This window comes from Trachypithecus francoisi, unplaced genomic scaffold (genome assembly GCF_009764315.1).
Source record: "Trachypithecus francoisi isolate TF-2019V2 unplaced genomic scaffold, Tfra_2.0 Lachesis_group12, whole genome shotgun sequence".
Classification (NCBI taxonomy): domain Eukaryota; kingdom Metazoa; phylum Chordata; class Mammalia; order Primates; family Cercopithecidae; genus Trachypithecus; species Trachypithecus francoisi.
Window position 1 is genome coordinate 103,363,144 of NW_022681457.1, and position 19,489 is coordinate 103,382,632.

Here is a 19,489-nt window from a genome sequence, read left to right on the forward strand (position 1 = left end):
TCCATCCTCCAGTCAGCCAGCCATCCTCTCTCCCATTCATCTATCCACGTTCTCGCCCAGCCATGTTCAATGTGGCCATCCATCCACCCACTTGCCTGTCCACCCGACCGCCACTCAACTCACTCCCCCACCTCACCCTGTATTTTCTCACCATCCCAGTCACTCTCCCTCCCCACCCAGTTGTCATCGAGTCTCTACCATGCTCTGGGCTTGCTGGCTCTCCCACCCACTCCTGCTCCCAAGTGGGTAGACAAGAGACCCCAGGAGTGTCCACCCCAAAGAAGGCCCACCTACCAAAGATAGAGTTGCCACGGGGGGTGTATCCACCAAAGGTGAAGACGTGGGAATGGTCCGCGGTGACCACGGTCAGAGTGTCTTCCAAAGAGGTCATGCTGCCTGCCTGCCCGATTGCCCGGTCCATCTCTACCGCCTCGTGCAGGGCCTGCTTGGCTTTGCCTTCATGGTGCCCGTGGTCGATCCTGCCTCCTTGGGACACCAAGGCAAAGGCCTCGGGTAAGAGAGGAGGGGAGGAAGATCTGCTCCCTGGCCCCACGACACTGCTGCTGGATTAACCTTTGTTAGCTAGGGAAGGACAGGAACCTTCGCTGGACACCACTCTGTGCTAGCACCACCGCCTAGGCATTTCAAGCAGTCATTCAACCTGATGGAGCCCAGAGAGGGACAGCCCCGGGGTCAAAGGCACACGCATGGGGGCTGCAAAGCCCAGAGGTGTAATCAGATCCACCAGGCCGGGAAGCTATGCTCCTCCCACCGCCCCTCCCAGCACTGTCTCTAGCTGCTTGAAGGAGGCACTGAAGCCTTTGGGAGGTAGTGAAGGGGGCATGCTGGAATCCCTACAACATGCCAGGCATAACACACCCATGTCTCTTTTCCCCTGGACAGCAGTGCTGGGAGAGAGGAATATGATCAGTCCTGTTTACAGATGGAGCAACTGAGGCCTAGCGTGGGGAGGCCCACAGTGGGATTTGCTGCAATGTGAATTCAGGCGTGACTCGTCCTAATCCCGTTTTTCATCTCTACCTCAAATCATCCCCTCTAAAAAGAAAGCACGGAGCTCCCAGAGGTGGCGAAAGTCCCCAGTGCCTGGGCAGTGCCTGTGGCAGGTTCCACAAAGCTCTGTCCCCACTGCCTCCCATCCTGGGGTGAGTGCAGGGGCCTGGCTGGAGGCTTGGCCCAGCAGCCGAGGGCTCTGTGACCTTAAAGGAACACCTCCCTCCCTAACAGGAGGGCGCTGCCTGGTGGATGCTCCCAGCTTGGAGGGTCCTGGGCGCCAGGCAGCCCTCTGATCCCACCAGCCTGAGCCTCATGGTGGGCCGGCCGGCTGGCAGGGCGGGTCCTCCCTTTGTTGTGGCTCTGGGAGCAGCTGGCCTGGCCAGCCCATTCTGGCCTTGCTCACAAAGGGAACCGCTCCCGGGGGAGCCCGTGCTCGCCACCGCTGGTTTCTGGCTGGCTCCTCGGCGTCAGAGGCCTGTTCGGGGCCAGGCCGAGACCGCTGTGCTTGAGTGGGAACCCCGGGGTTTGGCAAGAAAGCAGCCAAGCTGGGCTGGCAGACACTCGCCTCTGGAAGGCGGAGGGGCTGAGCGTGTGTGTATGCGTGGGGAGCATATGTGCAAACATATTCGTGTGTGCATGTGCGTGTGTGTATACATACCAATGTCAGCAGGGTAACATGTGGAACCGCGGTGGACAAGGGCTGTTAGCACTGGAAGGTTTCTGGAATCTTTATCACTTCCTCACACTTCCTATTGTTCCTGCCTTAACTATTGTGTAGCCATAAGGCTAATAATAGAAACACATGGTTTATTCTTTACTGGGTCCTGTTCCAAGTACTTTATGTCTCTGAACACAATGGAGGTGAATCACTTTCCAGGAGACAGATGCTATTTTTGGCTTCACTTAACAGAAGCACACAGGTAGAAGTCACACCGCCAGCAGATGGCAGCGCCAGGCCAAGAATTCAGGTCTGTCCATAAGGCCCCTGGACAGCGCTCGAGGAGCCTGGGAATGTCAGTGCACAGCGTGGGAAAGCCGGAGCCTACGGATTTGCCTTTCGGGGCAGTGAAGTTGAGGGGCTGCTTGCCCCTCCAGGGCCAGGTCTCCAAGAAAGACTACCAAAGGGGAGAAATCTGCCTTCTCTCCCAGGAAGCCTTCCTGGACTGGTGAACCTGACTTGCATCTCTATGCCCAAAAGAGAGCAGCTTGCTGGGCTGGGAGCGTCCACAGAGCCACCCGTCTCCTTCCACAACCCATTTTCCTAAAGGGACCTCTCCCTTCACCCCCAAACCCAGTCAGTTCCCTTTAAGGGCTGGACTTCTCCATCCCCTGACACCAGGGCCGTGTTTCCAGCAGCCCCCTCTCAGCAGACCTGGGGCTCCTACCTTCCACCAGCAAGAAGAAGCCTTTGGGGTTTTTCCGCAGGATCTGGATGGCCACCACCACCATCTCGGAGAGTGACGGGTCTGTCACGTTGTTCCTGTTCAGCTCGTACTGCATGTCCCCCGGCTCGAAGAGACCTGAGGAGGACACCAGGAGGATGCGGATGCTGAGAGGCTGTGACCCTGCTAGGAGGACCCCAAGGAACTTGGGGCGTCTCAGGGGACACAGGCTCCCCATAGCCAACTTGGGGGTAGAGTATGGTGGCTGGGAGGATCCTTATCTGGGTGATTTTTGTGGGCCCAGAATTAGGCCCCCCAATTCCTTTTTTTTTTTTCTTTTTTCTTTTTCTTTTTCTTTTTTTTTTTTGGAGACAGAGTCTCACTCTGTTGTCCAGGCTTGAGTACAGTGGTACGATCTCGGCTCAGGCTCACTGCAACCTCCACCTCCCAGGTTCAAGTGATTCCCCTGCCTTAGCCTCCCGAGTAGCTGGGATTACAGAATGCATCACCACACCGGCTAATTTTGTTTTGTATTTTAAGTAGAGACAGGGTTTTACCATGTTGGCCAGGCTGGTCTCAAACCTGACCTCAGGTCATCCACCCTCCTCGGCCTCCCAAAGTGTTGGGATTACAGGAGTGAGCCTCCGTGCCCAGCCCCAATTCCTTTCATCTTCACTCCCACCACTATGGCGTGGCGGGATCGCCATGCACATTTTACAGAGGAGGAGCACTGAGGCCCATAGGTGTTCCATAACTTGCTATTGTCAGCTGAGAAGTTGCAAATCTGGGGTTAAAATCCATCAGTCAGTCTGTCTCCAGCCTGCAGGGCTCAGCACACAGGACTGTGGCCCCAAGGCAGTGGGCCACAGCCTGGACTCGATGGGGCTGCTAGGGTGCGTGTGCATTTACATGTTGGGTTTGAAGGGCATGGTGGCCTGTGCAGCAAAACAGCAGAAGGTTTGGAATCATTGTCCCCCCTGCTCACTGGGCTCCGTTTTCTCACTTGTGACATAAGGAGAATGATCCGTTCCTTGCCCATGGCACAAAATTCCATGTGTCCTATGCTGGTGCTTCTGATTCTGGTGTCCTTCCAGAACATCCTGTCCTCTGTGAACGGGTACACAGCCAAACAATAGCTCCAATGCATACAGTGTTTACTTTGTGCCACATGCTGTTAGCGCTTTGGAGCAGGCAAAAGCTAGCCTCCAAGATGGTGCCAAATAATCCCTGCCCCCTGGAATTCACACGCTTGTGTGGTCTCCTCCCACACTAGCCTTTGTATGCAATAGAATACCACTGAAACGACATTTCAGTGAAATGAAATGACATTTGTGTGATCTCCAAGGTTGGGGCATAAAATGTTGTAGCTTCTGTTTCTATACTCTTGGATCTCTGTGGGAAGCCAGCCACCATGTGATGAGGACACTCAAGCTGCTCTATAGCGAGCAATGTGCCAAGGAACTGAGGCCTCCTGCTAACAGCCAAGACCAACTCACCAGCCATGGGAGTGAACCATCCGGGAAAGGCCAGCCCCAGTCAAGCCTTCAGATGACTGCAACCTCATGGGAGACCCAGCTAAGCTATCCCCAGATTCCTGACCCAAAGAAATTGAGTGAGGCAATAAATGTCTACTCTTGTTTTAAACTGTTAAGTTTTGTTTTGTGACAGGATCTCACTCTGTTGCCCAAACTGGAGTGCAGTAGCATGATCATAGCTCACTGCAGGCTCGAACTCTTGGGCTCAAGCAAGCCTCCCACCTCAGCTTCCTGAACCACCACACCTGGTTTCTTCTTTTCTCTCTTTCTTTTTTTCTTTCCTTTCTTTCTCTCTCTCTCTTTTTCTTTCTTTCCTTCCTTCCTTCCTTCTTTCCTCTCTTTCTCTCTCTCTCTTTCTTTCTTTTAGATAGGGTCTTGCTCTGTCACCCAGGCTGGGGTGCAGTAGTGCAGTGGCATAATCACAACTCACTGCAGCCTCAACCTCCTGGGCTCAGGTGGATCCTCCTACCTCAGCCTCCTGAGTAGCTGAGACTAAAAGTGTGCGCCACTACATCTGGCCAGTTTTAAAAAATTTTTTTGTAGAGTTGAGGTCTTGCTATGTTGCCCAGGCTGCTCTCAAACTCCTGGGCTCAAGTGATCAACCTGCCTTGGCCTCCCAAAGTGCTAGGATTATAGGTGTGAGCCATTGCACCTGGCCTAAGTTTTTGTTTGTTTTTTGTTTTGAGATGGAGTCTCGCTCTGTCACCCAGGCTGGAGCGCAGTGGTGCGATCTCGGCTCACTGCAAGCTCCACGTCCCAGGTTCACACCATTCTCTTGCCTCAGCCTCCTGAGTAGCTGGGACTACAGGCACCTGCCACCACGCCAGGCTAATTTTTTGTATTTTTAGGAGAGACGGGGTTTCACCGTGTTAGCTAGGATGATCTCAATCTCCTGATCTCGTGATCTGCCCACCTCGGCCTGCATCTGGCCTAAGTTTTGAGATAATTTGTTACACAGCAACAGATAACTTATACAACACAAGTTCATGTCATGCTCTTGACAACCCGGGGGTTGTCTCCAGCCCCGTCCCTATCTTCATTTTATGGGAGAGTCATTATCCCTACTTTATAGAAGAGGAAACTGAGGCAGAGAGAGGAGAAATCACTTGCCCAAGGTCACACAGCTTAGAGGTGGTAAAGCTGGATTTGAACCCAGCACTCTGGCTCTAAGATCCATGAGCAAAACCAGCATGATACACGGGTGCATGCACAGCCCGTGTGGTACTGGGCGTGTGCCGTGTGAACCAGGCAAGCAAGAGGCTGTGTGTATGTGTCTGGAGGACCCACCAGGCGCACAGCTCTGAGCCCATAACCTCTAATGACACCCAGGACGTGGAGCTGTGTTCCTTGGGAAATGTCTGCAGGAGATTTTGCAACCACTTGCTTGGCACTACAGGCAGCTGGAAAAGAAGACCCAGATAGCTGCGTGGTGGTGCTCAGGGCCTCATCCCACCAGACCTGAAGCTGCCCCTGTGCCCTCACCACCTGCTCCCCACTGCCTGGGGAGGAGGGCAGTCATCAGGATGGGCAGAGATAACTTGGCTGGCTTCTGCCCTGTCCATGCACACAGTAGAGATGACTCCAGGTCCCAGGCTCCATAGCCCAGGAGCCGTTAAGTCCCAGTTCCCAGCCAGGGCTCAAATTTGCCTGGGCTGTACCCCTGTCGGCTGTGCCACATGCCGTGTGCCACTCCCCTCTCTGAGCTCCAGTTTCTTCTTGTGCCCAATGGGGCTAATCCCCCTGCACAGCCAGCAGATTTCAGGCCTAATTCCAGGAATCAGAACCCCCTTCCTTCCTTCTCCCAGGTCCTGGAGCCCAAGAGTAGAGGCCCCTAAGTGAGTGCCAGGCTGGGGCCTTGTCCCCAGGAGCTGGCCACACATAGCCCCGGCCACCAGGCTCCAAGCCATGCATTCTCCACTCCACTCCCTCCACTTACCCAATAGGTAGTCCACATTGTGGGGGTCAAGGGTCAGGAGTTCCGTGCGGTTCCAGATGAAGTGGGAGTGCTAGGAGGAAGGGCTGTGTCAGCACATGCCGGGAGCTAGGGAGAGTCGGAAGGACTGACCCCAGCAGCTATTGGAGTCTGAGGCCTTTACTTATTTCCTTCCTTCACTTAAAAATCCCTCCCTGAGGACCCACCATCCCTAACCTCAAGAAATGATGAATCAATAGCACATTATAATGTATAATGCAAGGGGATGAGAATTCTGATAGAGCCCAGGGAGGCCGTGAGCCCAGACACAGGACCAGGGAGGGCTTCCTGGTGGAGGTGATGTTCTAATGGGGCCCTCGAGGACAAGTGGGAATTTAACAGCCTGGGGTCAGGAAGGCTATCCCAGGAGGGAGGGATCACAGGGCAAAGAAGAGCCAGGCACAGGTCTCTAGAGGCCTTGAGGGCTGACAGGCCTGGGCTGTGTTTTCTGGAGGCCGTGGAGTGCCAGGGAGGAAGCAAAGCCCTAGTTCTGCTTTGGGGGCCCCATCTAGGACGGGAGATAAAGGTGGGGCTGTTTCCCCAGGGAATAAAGTCCATGGAAAGAAGCCAGGCCAGGCCTGGAGAGGGCACCACGTTGGCCTGGACCAAGGGTCCCAGCACTGCCAAGGATCTGCTGTGTGCCCTTAGAAGACCCCCTGCCTTCTCTTGGCAATGACAGTGGGATCAGTGGCTTTTCAAGCCTCAGGGGCTGTTGTGGGGAGGAGGGCAGAGAGGCTCAGAAAGTGGGGCTTTGCCACCCCCAGCCCCTGCTTCCTGGAGGTGACTCTCCTGTGCCCTCTCCCTCCAAGGTTGTCCCTGTTACTCTCTCTTTACAGATAAGGGCAATGGGGCACACAGACCATGTAGCCACTGAATGGTAAAGGTGAAACTGACTCTGGAACCTACTCTTAAGGCATGATTTTCTAGGGACGTGGGGCCTAAATGGGACCTGACTGATACCCAATGTAGCCAGGCTTGGGGCCATGGTGTAGATGCTCTCTCCCCATCTTAAGAGGCTTAGACCGAGCTCCAGGGTAAGCTGGGGAAGGAGGTTGAAACTCTGGCCCCATGTGCCATGTAGAGAAACTGAGGCTGGTGTCTCTCTGGCTTGAGCTGGGAGGGGGCTCTGGCCCAGCCTGAGCTGACTCAGAAGGGATGGAAAGGGTTCAAAGCCGCTCAGTCCCACACCCCCACTGACCCCACGGGGCCCTTCCCTAGTCCCTACCCCCACCTCGTTCTTGGCTCAGCCTCATTCCACGAAGCCTCCCCAGGGGCCAGTCCTGGAACTCGCAGAAACCCAACCCCAGAGTGACATCAAAGTGGCTGCCAGGCTACTCCCCACTGTCTTCAGCCCTGACCACAGTCATTTCCAGACCCCAGCTGCCCCAGGCCCGCAGGCCAGCAGCTCAGATTTAAAGGGCCAGAGGCTGCTCCAAGGAGCCGGAGCTTGGGGTCCTTCTGGAGGTGCCTCCAGCCTCCCTTCCCCAATCCATTCCGTCCCCCAGCCAAGGGGGACTCACTGTGGAGGGCTTCCCTGCTACCTCTGTGGCTTGCACACTGGGGCCAACCATGTCCTCCCCTGATGCATACAGTGCTCCCTCTTCCCTCCGCCCTCCTACTTGCCTAGGGCTTCTTGGCCCCTCCTTGTGGTCTGTCCCCCCAGGGTGCCTACAGAGCCAGGCATCCCCCATGCAGGCACACAGCGTTCCACGTTTCCTTGGCCATCTGGCTCAGCCTCTGTGTCTCAGGCCTGCCCCACCAGGGACCTACATACAATAGGTGCTCAGGGTGACTGAATCTCCACGCAGGTTATTCCCTGGCCCAGCCTCCTCCTCACCGTCCACCTCTCTCTCGTGTCCCCTCCAAGGGAAGGAAATGATCAGTCACCGACTATCTACCACTTGGATATCTCTTAGTCCATGTGAGCCCCTGGAGGGAAGAATTCTGATGCCCTTTCTATAGAGGACAACAGAGCTTCAGAGTGGGGGTCACGCAGCCTCTCACCATCACAGGCCACCTCGGCAGCCACATGGCCCCAACACAGGCTACCTTGTGTCTCGGTTTGAAGCTCTTCCAGATGTTAACGAGGTCCAGGCCGTCCAGCCTTGTGCCCCTGGCTTTCTCGTCAATCTCATACTCCACATCAGTTTTATTCTTGGGGTACATGTATTTCCGGCCACCCCCCATGATCACCTAAAAGAGACAGGAGCCATCACTTCTGCAGGGTTCCAAGATGCTCAGAAGCTCCAGTGACCTCGGCTTGGAACCTGGACTCCTGGAGTCCCTGGGGACAGTGTGGACACTTTCCCAGCCTGGTGAGCCAGGCCTCAGTCCTCTCTGGGCCTTACTTGTCCACTGTGGGGAGATGAAACCATGAGTCTATCGGGACTGTGGTTTGGCGTTTCTAGGGATATTAGAGGAGCTGATAACTTACCTTACTTGGCTTCCTGCAATCCACATAACTCCCACTTGAATAAGAATCAGACCATCAGACTTGGTATGAAGTTGAGTCAGAATGAATCTTAACTGTGTGTCAGGCACTAAACACTTAAGATACATTCTGACTCAACTTCATCCCGAGGCTGCAACAAACCCTGGTCACCTGTTTTCCAACTAAAAAAAATGGGCACAGAAATGGGTTTTTTCCCCCTGAAGGCCACACTGCCAGGAAGTGGCAGATTCAGGATTCAAACCCAGGGCTTTTCCAGCTATGGCACTAGGGCCCTGCTGTATTCATGTGGCAGAGGGCAGGGACTCCCGGAGCCTACTCTCCCACGGTGACAGGCTGAATGCGTGCAGGGAGAGGCTCCAGCCAGGGAGGTCTCTGGGGCAGCCCACAGCTGGGAGCCAGCCCACCGCAGCCTGGGCAAACAGCGGGGCCGAGCCTCATGGCTGTGTAGTCACCACCAGGCTAATTTTACCCACTGGCTGGTGTGTGCGGGCAGACGAACGCGGGACTGTTTGTTTTCCTTGGGAGTCCATGTTTGAAGTCTTGACTATTTTTAAAATAGGGCCAAGGGCATAACAGCAGCCGCCTGCGGTGACCACCACACTAGTGTTCTCTTGTCACCGCGGGCGCCAGCCCGGGCCACTGCCCCTGGCTGACACCTTGGGAGTGCAGAGCCTGGCTGACACCGGGCCCAGATCCACCATTCCAGGCCTGCATCTCATAGGTCCCCTGCTCTATCCTCCACTCTGTCTCCCACCTTAGAACCTAGGTTTTGCAGAATGCATAGAGGGCCAGGAGCACAGAATGGCAGGAGAGGTGGGAAAGGTGCCCCAGGACCAGCCTGGATCCAGGCCATGGTCATGGCCATGAGCTTTGAAGTCAGACAGGTTTGAACCCTGACTCTATCACCTACTGACCAAGGGCCTGCCACCTAAACTCTCTGAGCCCAGTTTTCCTATCCATAAAATGCGACTGGCTGGGCGTGGTGGCTCATGCCTGTAATCCCAGCACTTTGGGAGGCTGAGGCGGGAGGATCACTTGAAGGCAGGAGTTTGAGACCAGCCTGGACAACATGGCAAGACCCTATCTATACAAATAAAATTTGTTTCAAAAATTAGCCGGGCATGGTGGTACAGACTTGTGCTCCCAGCTATTCAAGGGACTGAGCCAGGAGGAGCACTTGAGCCCAGGAGGCTGAGACTGAAGTGAGCCACGATCACGCCACTGCACTCCAGTCTGGGCAACAGAGCGAGACCCTATCTCAAAAATAAAATAAAATAGGCCGGGCGTGATGGCTCACGCCTGTAATCCCAGCACTTTGGCAGGCCAAAACGGGTGGATCACCTGAGGTCCAGAGTTTGAGACCAGCCTGGCCAACATGGCGAAACCCCATCTCTACTAAAAATACAAAAAACACTGGCCGGGCGTGGTGATGTGCGCCTATAATCCCAGCTACTCAGGAGGCTGAGGCAGGAGAATCGCTTGAACCCAGCAGGTGGAGGCTGCAGTGAGCCAAGATCGCACCACTGCACTCCAGCCTTAGAAACAGAGTGAGACTCCATCTCAAAAGAAAAATAATGATAAATAAAATACAACTAACATCTATCCACAGAACCATCATAGGAAGAAAGGCAGTCACCCAGGGAGGTCCCCAGCACCCAGCGGGTGGCTGCCACTGGAAGGCATTTCTACTGCCAGTGGGGAGACAAGTGGTTCAGAGAGGCAGAGTCCTTGCTCCCCACTGTAGCCAGGAGCTCAGGGAGCAGGGCGGGCTGGGAGGGGAAGGAGAAGGGGACCCCAGGTCACGGGTCCCTTGCCCCACCCCCCCAACTGTTCCCACAGAACCTGACCTCTTGGCATCTTCAGAGTGGAAAACGAAGCCCCCAGTCTTCCTGCAGGGAGCCTCATCGTTTCCAGCCCAGCAGCGACTTCACACGGGCTCATTAAACTTCCAAATAACAGACTTGCTGTTTGGCTTTGGGGTTTGGGTTTGTGTCTTTTTCTTTCTTTCTTTCTTTTTAAGCAACAGTATTTATTTTCAGGGTGGACACCAGGATTTTTGTTTCATGTACAGTCTGGGGACTGGGAGGCTTTTGGGGGGGTGTTGATGATGGAGACGCAGGTGGGGCTGGGAGAGAAAGGAAGAGGAGGAAAGCAAGGGGTCCTCACACAGGTCCTCCCTCCTCATTCACTCCCTGGCTTGTGCCCCTGACGTGGCCCCTGTGGCCCCCCTCCTCATCTCCCACCCCCTCACCTGAAATATCTTCCCTCCCCTCCAATTTCCTTCAAGTTTCTGCCCCCTGCTCAGGCTGTGCCTGACAAACCCCTCTGAGGAGCAGTCCCCATGTAATTATACCCTGTGCCTGTACAACAAATGTTCTCACATCCATGACCTCATTACGGCCTCCCACGGCCCTGGGAGCAGGCAAGTGTGGCTCTCTGTTCCTGCTGCACAGGTGGGGAAACCGAGGCACAGGGAGGGGAAGGGACTCACCCCAGGCCATGTGTCGGGTGAAGGCAAGCCAGGATGGGTGGCTTGGCCTCAGATGTCTGCTCACTGAAAGGGGCCAACAGCACTGTGTGTCCTGAAAGGGGGTACTTAATCCACCATGCTGGGAAAAGGGCAGACATGGGTCTCTACTGTAGAGGGGCCAAGTGGCCCCCAGAAATTTGTGGGGGCAGTGTATGGAGGGCTGAAGGCAGGTGAGTTTGTCTGGTGGTGGAGAAAGAGGTGAGGCATAGCTGGGTGGGGGGGCTTTCTCTGCCCCTCACCGAATCCCCATTCCAGGCTCAAGGGGCGGAAGTCCCCAGATCGCCTCAGCAGTCCCCCACAGTAGGCAATAAAAGCCTGAAAAGGAACGAGCCGGGCGTTCTCACTTAAGAACAGAGAGTAGGCCGGGCACAGTGGCTCAAGCCTGTAATCCCAGCACTTTGGGAGGCCGAGACGGGCGGATCACGAGGTCAGGAGATCGAGACCATCCTGGCTAATACGGTGAAACCCTGTCTCTACTTAAAAAATACAAAAAACTAGCCGGGCGACGAGGCGGGCGCCTGTAGTCCCAGCTACTCGGGAGGCTGAGGCAGGAGAATGGCGTAAACCCGGGAGGCGGAGCTTGCAGTGAGCTGAGATCCGGCCACTGCACTCCAGCCTGGGTGGCAGAGCAAGACTCCGTCTCAAAAAAAAAAAAAAAAAAGAACAGAGAGTAGGCCAGGCACGGTGGCTCATGCCTGTAATCCCAGCACTTCGGGAGGCTGAGGCAGGCAGATCACGAGGTCAGGAGATCGAGACCATCCTAGCTAACACGGTGAAACCCCATCTCTACTAAAAATACAAAAAATTAGCTGGGCGTGGTGGCGGGTGCCTGTAGTCCCAGCTACTCGGGAGGCTGAGGCAGGAGAATGGCGTGAACCCGGGAGGCGGAGCTTGCAGTAAGCCGAGATCGCGCCACTGCACTCCAGCCTGGGCAACAGAGGGAGACTCTGTCTCAAAAAAAAAAGGAAAAGAACAGAGAGTAAGCGCCACATGGATGACTTCTGTCTCATGAGTCAGCTCAGTTTGCTGAAGTGTGTTTCAGGGCAAGGACATGTGGCTCCTGCGTAAGTGCCACCACCTTCTGGGCACTCGCTAGGCCTCAGGTCTTGTGCTGAGCTCCACAGGGATTATCTTAATCAGTTCTTGGCATAAGCTTATGAGGCAGGCACAGTTCACAAAGGAGTTGTGAAAGGGAAGCCTCAGAGAGGTTAAGTAACTGACCCAAGGTCACACAGCTAGCAAAACGCAGGGCGAGGTCTGGAACTCGAATTTTTTTTTTTTTTTTTTTTTTTTTTTTTGAGACGGAGTCTCGCTCTGTCGCCCAGGCTGGAGTGCAGTGGCCGGATCTCAGCTCACTGCAAGCTCCGCCTCCCGGGTTCACGCCATTCTCCTGCCTCAGCCTCCTGAGTAGCTGGGACTACAGGCGCCCGCCACCTTGCCCGGCTAATTTTTTGTGTTTTTTAGTAGAGACGGGGTTTCATCATGTTAGCCAGGATGGTCTCGATCTCCTGACCTCGTGATCTGCCCGTCTCGGCCTCCCAAAGTGCTGGGATTACAGGCTTGAGCCACCGCGCCCGGCCTGGAACTCGAATTTTAAACACGAGAGCTGGCACTAACCAACCACTGTACACACCAGCTCTTCGCCGGGCATGCTGGTGGTTGAGTGTACAGATATGTGCCCATCTGTGCCCATGTGAATGCGCAGGGCAGGCAGTCGCCACTTGGCCACCACCACCTCCCTGTGTAGTGGGGGGCAGAGGTGGGCACAGCACCAGGTTCCAATTTATGGAATCATCCCTGAGTGCCTGGTTCTTGGGGTGTGGTGGCGGTCACATGAGGGTTCATCCCGCAGCCCCACCACAGAGAAATCCCACAGTGCCTGCCTGCCCAACCGCAAATCCCCTAATGGGCTGGGAGCCTCCCAGGTGTGTGGGGAGCCAGGCCAGGCTGCTTTTTCCGGGCCAGCCTGGGCCTGAGGCCTCCTGCCCACCAGAGGCCCCGCCTTGCCCCGTCCTTGCCTGGCTGCCCCCAAGCACTCACGTCAATGTCCCTGATGTTATGCACGAGCTGGTAGGCGATGTCCTTGCAGCCCTGGCTCAAGGCCTCAGGGGGCATCTCGTTGTCTGAGTACCAGTCCCGGTCAGCTGAGTGGGCATAGGCAGCGCTGGGGGTGGCGTGGTTCACTCTCGTGGTGGTCACGATGCCCACAGATTTCCCTGGGGTGCAGAAGGGGCAGGTTTGGCTTTATCCACAGAGCGGGGTGTCCCAGCTGCCTCCTCCCTCCCCCCCACTCCCCGCTAAAGACAGGCCCCCGTTCAGTTCCGAGGATTGCCTGGTCTCAGTCTCCCCATCCACAGCAGTAGGTGTCTGGCAGTGGCTTCTAAGTAGCTGAGCGGCTGGAACACTGCCTCTGGGACCCTCTCCCCTCACCCCGAAGGCCCTCGAGATGTGAGCACCTGGGCTGGAGTCCTCCCCTTCATCAAGGTGCCCACAGGACCCCTGAGGGATCTCAAGTGGACTGTGGCTCTGTCACCTGCGTGTTGGCCTTGTCACCTGTGTTTTGGCCTTGGCCCCTGACTAAAGCTCCTGGGGGCACGGGCTGGGCCTCCCAATTCTGAGGAGGGAAGGGGCGTGGCCATGGACTGCACCCCACAGGCTAGCCCTGGGCTGACTTCTCCCTCCTCACACCAAACCTATGAGGGTTTTATGTTCCCACCCATTTTATAGTCAAATGAAGAATCAACTCAGGGAAATGAACTGGGAGCAGAACCCACCACTGAGTGAAGCCTGAACCCCCAGCCTCCCCTGTCATGGAAGGAATCTCATGGATATTACAGACTCCCAGACCTCATAGCTGGGAGCCCTGCAGAGAAGCCTTCGCTAGCCCCTTCCCATGACAGAGTCGGAAAGACTGAGGCCGGGACAGGCCATGGAGCTGACCCTGCTCCCTGCTGCTCCCCGCACTCACCAGCGTCCTTGGCCCAGCGCAGGATGGAGGTGACCTCGTTCCCCTGGGTGGTGTTGCACCGGGAACGCTCGGTAGCTGCGCTTACCCCCACGGTGCCCTCGTTGGCCTTCACCCCACACAGGTAGGCGGTGGCGGTGCCAGCGCTGTCAGGGACCTGGGCATTGGTGTTGTACGTCTGTAGGTGGGAGAGGAGGGTCAGGAGATGGCCAGGACTTCGCCCCTACAGCCACCCACCCCTCCTCCACTCACACCATGGGGTCTGGGGCGTGAGGAACCAGAGAGGACCCCATAGCCTTGACCAGGCCCACTGCCCACTGAAGCCCCCAAGAGCCACAGGACTACCTATCTGTCTGCTTCCTGCCGTCATTCCCTGCACCCTGGCAGCACTGGGGCAAGACCCCAGCTCTCCAAAGTACAGAGAAGTGTCCAGAGGAGTGGGGCTCAGGTGGGGTCCACAGAGGCCTCTCTCTGGGCCTGGGGCTGCAGAAGCCAGCGAGGGGTTGGGGAGCAGGGGAGTCCTGGAGAAGGGAGAGGGAGGGACCTTCTTGAAGGAGTGGGGGTCCTAGGGATAGGGTAGCGAAAGTGAGGGGGAGGGGGACTGGGGAGGGGGACTGGGGAAGGGAAGGGTGGGGCCAAGATCAGCTCTGATTTCTCTGCCACCTGCCCTGTGGCCACCATCACAGGGTTGCCCTACATCCAGATGTTTAGCAGAGACCCCGAAACTATTTGCCTGTCTCCCTTCCCCACCAGCCTGAGAGCGCCATGAAGGCACAGAAGGCACCACAGTCCCCGCTACTCCCCCAGAAGTGAGCCTGGGGCCTGACCCAGGGTCTGGAGGTTATTACATAATGCCACTATCACCACCACCAATAACAATAGCTACCCGGCAGTGCATACTGCCTTGAACAACCTAGGTCAGTACAGGCATACCTCATTTTAGTGTACTCCACAGACACTGTGTTTGCTACAAATTGAAGATCTGTGGCAACCCTGTGTCAAGCAAGTCCATCAACATTATTTTTTCCAACAACAGGGCTCACTTCATTAGTGTTTTTTATTTAGCAATAGCATATTTTTAAATTAAGGTATATTTTTTTTTAGACATAATGCTGTCCTACACTTAAAGATTACTGTAGGGTGCAAACATAACTTTTATATGCACTGGGAAACCAGAAAATGTGTGACTTGCTTCATTACAATATTTGCTTTATTACAGTGGTCTGGAATCAAACCCAAAGTATAGCTGAGGTATGCCTATAGCTTAATCAACTTCACGAACCACCTCAGAAAAGAATGAATGACCTAGAACTTCATGCAAAAGCATATACAGGCCAGGCATGGTGGCTCATGCCTGTAATCCTAGTACTTTGGGAGGCCCAGGTGAGCGGATCACCTGGGGTCAGGAGTTCGAGACCAGCCTTGCCAACAGGTTGAAACCCCGTCTCGACTAAAAATACAAAAATTAGCTGGGCGTGGTGGTGAGTGCCTGTAATCCCAGCTACTCGGGAGGCTGAGGCAGAAGAATCACTTGAACTCAGGAGGCGGAGGTTGCAGTGAGCTGAGGTCATGCTACTGTACTCCAGCCTGGAAGACAGAGTAAGACTCTGTCTCAAAAAAAAAAAAAAAAAGAAAAAAGAAAAAAGCATATACAGGCCAGGTATGGTGGCTCACGCCTGTAATCCCAAGACTGGGAGGCCAAGGCTGGAGGATCGCTTGAGCCCAAGAATTAGAGATCCCTATCTCTACAAAAAAATTAAAACATTATCCAGGTGTGGTGGTGCACACCTGTAGTCCCAGCTACTCAGGAGGTTGACGTGGGAGGATGGCTTGAGCCCAGGAGTTGAAGACTGCAGTGAACTATGACTGCACCACTGTGCTGCAGCCTGGGCAACAGAGCAAGACCCTCTCTCTAAACACACACACACACACGCAGGCACAGTGATGCTATGGTGTCAGAAGTCAGGAGGGTGGCTGCTGCAGGTGGGGAGTGAGCTTGGGCATGGAGGGAGGTCAGGGGACCTCTGGCTGCTGTCATGTTCGGATGCTCGACCTGGATACTGGTTATACAGACCTGAACTGGGCTTGGGGATGGGGCTCACCTTGGAGAGGGCCACGAAGGGGAACTTGTCCATCTCCAGCCTGGTCTCCTCCCCAGGGTTGTGGTGGAGCTGACCCTTGAGGATGCGGGTGGCTGTCACTGTGGAGACGCCCATCCCTGCGGTGGGGAGTGGGGGCCTCAGTCTCTCGTGCTCCTGCCTCTCCAGTCAGCCTACTTGGGTACCCAGAAGTTCTCCAGTTTGGTACCAAGGCAGGCTCGGGCAGTTGGCACCGGGCATGGCTCTGTCAATGTCAGGGAGTAGCCCCCCTCTCCCTTACCTCCCAGATCCTCAGGGGGCTAGCTGGCAGAGCAGGCCTCTTGAATCCACAGCCTGGCTCCTCATCCTTTTAAACACCCTTCCTCCAGAGCCCTGGCCCCTTCAGCACAGCCCCCTTCAACTCAGCCTGGCTCCCTGGGCTCCTAGCTAGGTGTCCTGTCTCCCCACCCTACCTGGCCCCCACAGGCCCCCGCGCCTCACCATCTCCCAGGAACATGATGACATTCTTAGCCACGTTGGTGTTGAGCTTCTGAAGCTCCAGGGCATATTTCAGTGTCTCTTGCGCTTGGTCTCGCCAGTACTTGGGGTCTTTCTCTTTCTCTAAACAGAGAGAGAGAGAGTTACTTGGCAGGGTGAGGACAGCCTCCCATCTCCAGACATACAGATCCCCTACTTCTGATTGCTCAGGCTGGAATGCCTGAACTTGGAGGAGGGTGCAATAGCTGTCCACCCAGACAACACACCTGTGGTTTATAAATATGTGCCATCCAGATCCTCCAGAAAAGCCCGTGGACTCTGGGGTCTTCTGCTCACATCTCAGAATGAAGAAACCAAGGCTCAGAGACAACGAGCGACTTGCCCAAGGCCACACAGCACAGACAGACACTGGCAGGGCTGGGCTTGGCTCCAAAGCCCATGCTCATTTCTTCTACCCAGTAGGGAGATGAGCTGCTAAGGCAGCAAATGAATTGTGCTAGCACAATTAAAAGAGTAATATTTAACCTATTCAATAAACTCCTCCCAGCAGCAGGGGTCCCCTGATGTAGCCAGCCATCAATTATAAACTCTGCTTAGCTTATTCATTAAAGTAGGCTCAGCAGGAACCTGACTTGGTGGCAGAGTTAATAGCAGTGCTGGAAAGCAAAGCTTGCCTTTTGCTTAATGTGTCAAATTCAAAGGAGCCAGGTGATCTCACTCTTGTTAGTTCTAGATTAGTTATCAAGGATGACATTCTGCATTTCTCATCACCCGCCTCCATCCCTCTTGGCTGATAATGACTTCTGGATGGGGCTTTATGGTTTTGAGATACAATGAGAACTAAGAACACTTTTTTCTCCCTCCCTCTTTCTCACGTGTGTGTGTCCAGCAACGAATCCACAGCTTTAGTGCCAGACAGACCTCAACTAAAACCCCAGCTGCCGGGCGTGGTGACTCACTCCTGTAATCCCAGCACTTTGGAAGGCCAAGGCAGGCGGATCGCCTGAGCTCAGGAGTTCAAGACCAGCTTGGGCAACATGGTGAAACCCCATCTCTACTGAAATACGAAAAATTAGCCAGATGTGGCGGTGTGCACCTGTAGTCCCAGCTACACAGGAGGCTGAGGCAGGAGAATTGCTTGAACCCGGGAGGCGGAGGTTGCAGTGAGCCGAGATCACACCACTGCGCTCCGGCCTGGGCGAGAGAGAGAGACTTCGTCTCAAAAACAAACAAAAAAAACCCCAGCTGCTCCAAGTACTAGCTGTGTCACCTCCCTGAGCCTCAGTCTCTTCCCCTGTCAAATGACATTGCTGGCACCATCCCCTCAGTGTCACTCTAAGGACTGGGCTGGATAAGGCAAGTGACACACCTGACCCACAGGAGAGGCTCAAAAATTGCCTCCCACCCCCATTATCCCGTCTCCAGGGCTGGACCAGGATCCTGGCTATAAGAGCTGGAGTCCTTCCCAGAGTCTGCGGGGCCCCTCTCTGTCCCGGGGCCCTATCAGATCTACTCGGAAGCCTAGAGAGGAGGCTCCCTAGCGGCTTCCTCTTTTGAGGCCTCCCACTGCACAGAACGGGAGGCGAGATCAGGAGGAGTGGGAGGGTCTTGTCCAAGACCGTGTAGCATGTTTGTGGGCTGGGGACACAATTCTCATCTTTTGGCCCAGCTCCGACATGTGCCTGGCTCTTGGGGTGGGGTGGGTGAAGAACAGCCCTCCTTCCTCACACACGCACCGGCTCTGGGCGAGATGCCAGGGGCCCCACACACAGCTTCTCTTATTCCTCCCAGCTGCCTTGGTGGGTGGGCACCAGTGTCTCCTCCACATTAGGAAATGGAAAGCCTGAGATGAGGGCCCCAGTGGGAGAACTGGAAACTCACACGTGGCCATGGCTCTGCCCCAGCCTATGGACAGCACAGGTGAGAAGAGGGCAGGAGGTTGCAATGCACCTCTAGCGTTGGACCCAAGCACACCCCACACCCCTCCCCAAGAGGCCTCTCCTTACGTCGCCACCACCCCAATCCCTCAGCCCACTGCCCTTACCCTGACAGCCCCAGGTCCACCCTCTCTCTTCTGGAAGTGTCTGCTGAGGACATCAATTTCAGACATCCCCAAGCAGTCCCCACTGGGAATCGGGAGCACCTTGGCCCTCTGCCCGACAGGGTGCCTTTGGACAAGAGTTTCCGCCCCAGGAAATGGGAGACCCTTAGCTATCCATGAGTAGGATGACATGAGATAAAGTCTGGGCAAGGCTGGGGCCAAGAGTTTTGCTCGGAGGTCCCCCAGGCCCAGGCTGGTTCCAACCTCCCTCCTGCCTTCCTCAAAATACACCATGGTGCTGCTGGTCATGAAGCCTCTTTGGCCAGCTGGCTGCCATTGGGTGGTGAAGACCTTTCACCCGCCCTGACTGCCGACAACCTGTCCCTGCCTTAACAGTTTGGAGTCCCGGGGCTGGGCTGACATCAGCCTGCCCTGCACCTGTTGCTCTTGTTCAGCCCAGGCTCTGCCACCAGGTCCCCTGCTCAGTCGAGGGCTTGTTTTCTCTAGACTGGAGTCCCATGTGGGCAGAGTCCTTGTCTTTTTCACCAGAGCCACCCAGGGCCTGTCCCTGAGAAGGGTTTGGAGTCTGGTTTAAGCAACGATGGCTCTGGACAACTGGATTCCAAGAGGCCATTGTTTCTGGAGACTACTAAATGATATGTGCAAATGCTCACGATAGAATGCTGGGGAAAGGGCACTGATCGGTACATACTGTATGATTCCATTTCTATGAAGCTCAAAACAGGCAAAGCGAGTCTCTGGTGGCCAGTGAAAGCCTGGGCATCTCCTCTGGTTTTGGGAGAGGGTTGGCACAGGGAAGTCCACAGATGCCCCATGACCAGAAATGTTCTGTCTTGATCTAGGTGGTGGTGACATGGGTAAAAATATATTTCAGAAATTTTTCATGCTATGTATTTAAGATCAGTGCCTTTTTCTGTAAGTTATACCTAACTGAAGGAAAAAAAAGAAGGCTGGGGTAGTGGCTTATGCCTGTAATCCCAGCACTTTTGGAGGCCATGGTG

The 19,489-nt window shown here is 55.1% G+C and overlaps 1 protein-coding gene across 4 annotated transcripts in view; it reads right to left on the reverse strand.

Moving 5' to 3' along the window:
- ALPL (alkaline phosphatase, biomineralization associated) overlaps window positions 1-19,489 on the reverse strand; it is a 70,656-nt gene that overhangs the window by 2,575 nt on the left and 48,592 nt on the right. For 3 of the 4 annotated variants that reach the window (XM_033227948.1, XM_033227946.1, XM_033227947.1), the window contains exons 3-10: window positions 16,430-16,549; window positions 15,953-16,068; window positions 13,854-14,028; window positions 12,926-13,101; window positions 7,953-8,096; window positions 5,868-5,937; window positions 2,400-2,534; window positions 295-486 (exon numbers count right to left, since the gene is read on the reverse strand). In XM_033227948.1, coding sequence (XP_033083839.1) covers window positions 295-486; window positions 2,400-2,534; window positions 5,868-5,937; window positions 7,953-8,096; window positions 12,926-13,101; window positions 13,854-14,028; window positions 15,953-16,068; window positions 16,430-16,549 — 1,128 coding nt within the window. Of the gene's footprint in view, window positions 1-294; window positions 487-2,399; window positions 2,535-5,867; window positions 5,938-7,952; window positions 8,097-12,925; window positions 13,102-13,853; window positions 14,029-15,952; window positions 16,069-16,429; window positions 16,550-19,489 lie in introns of those variants that run through there. The other variant, XM_033227949.1, reaches the window with a different exon arrangement.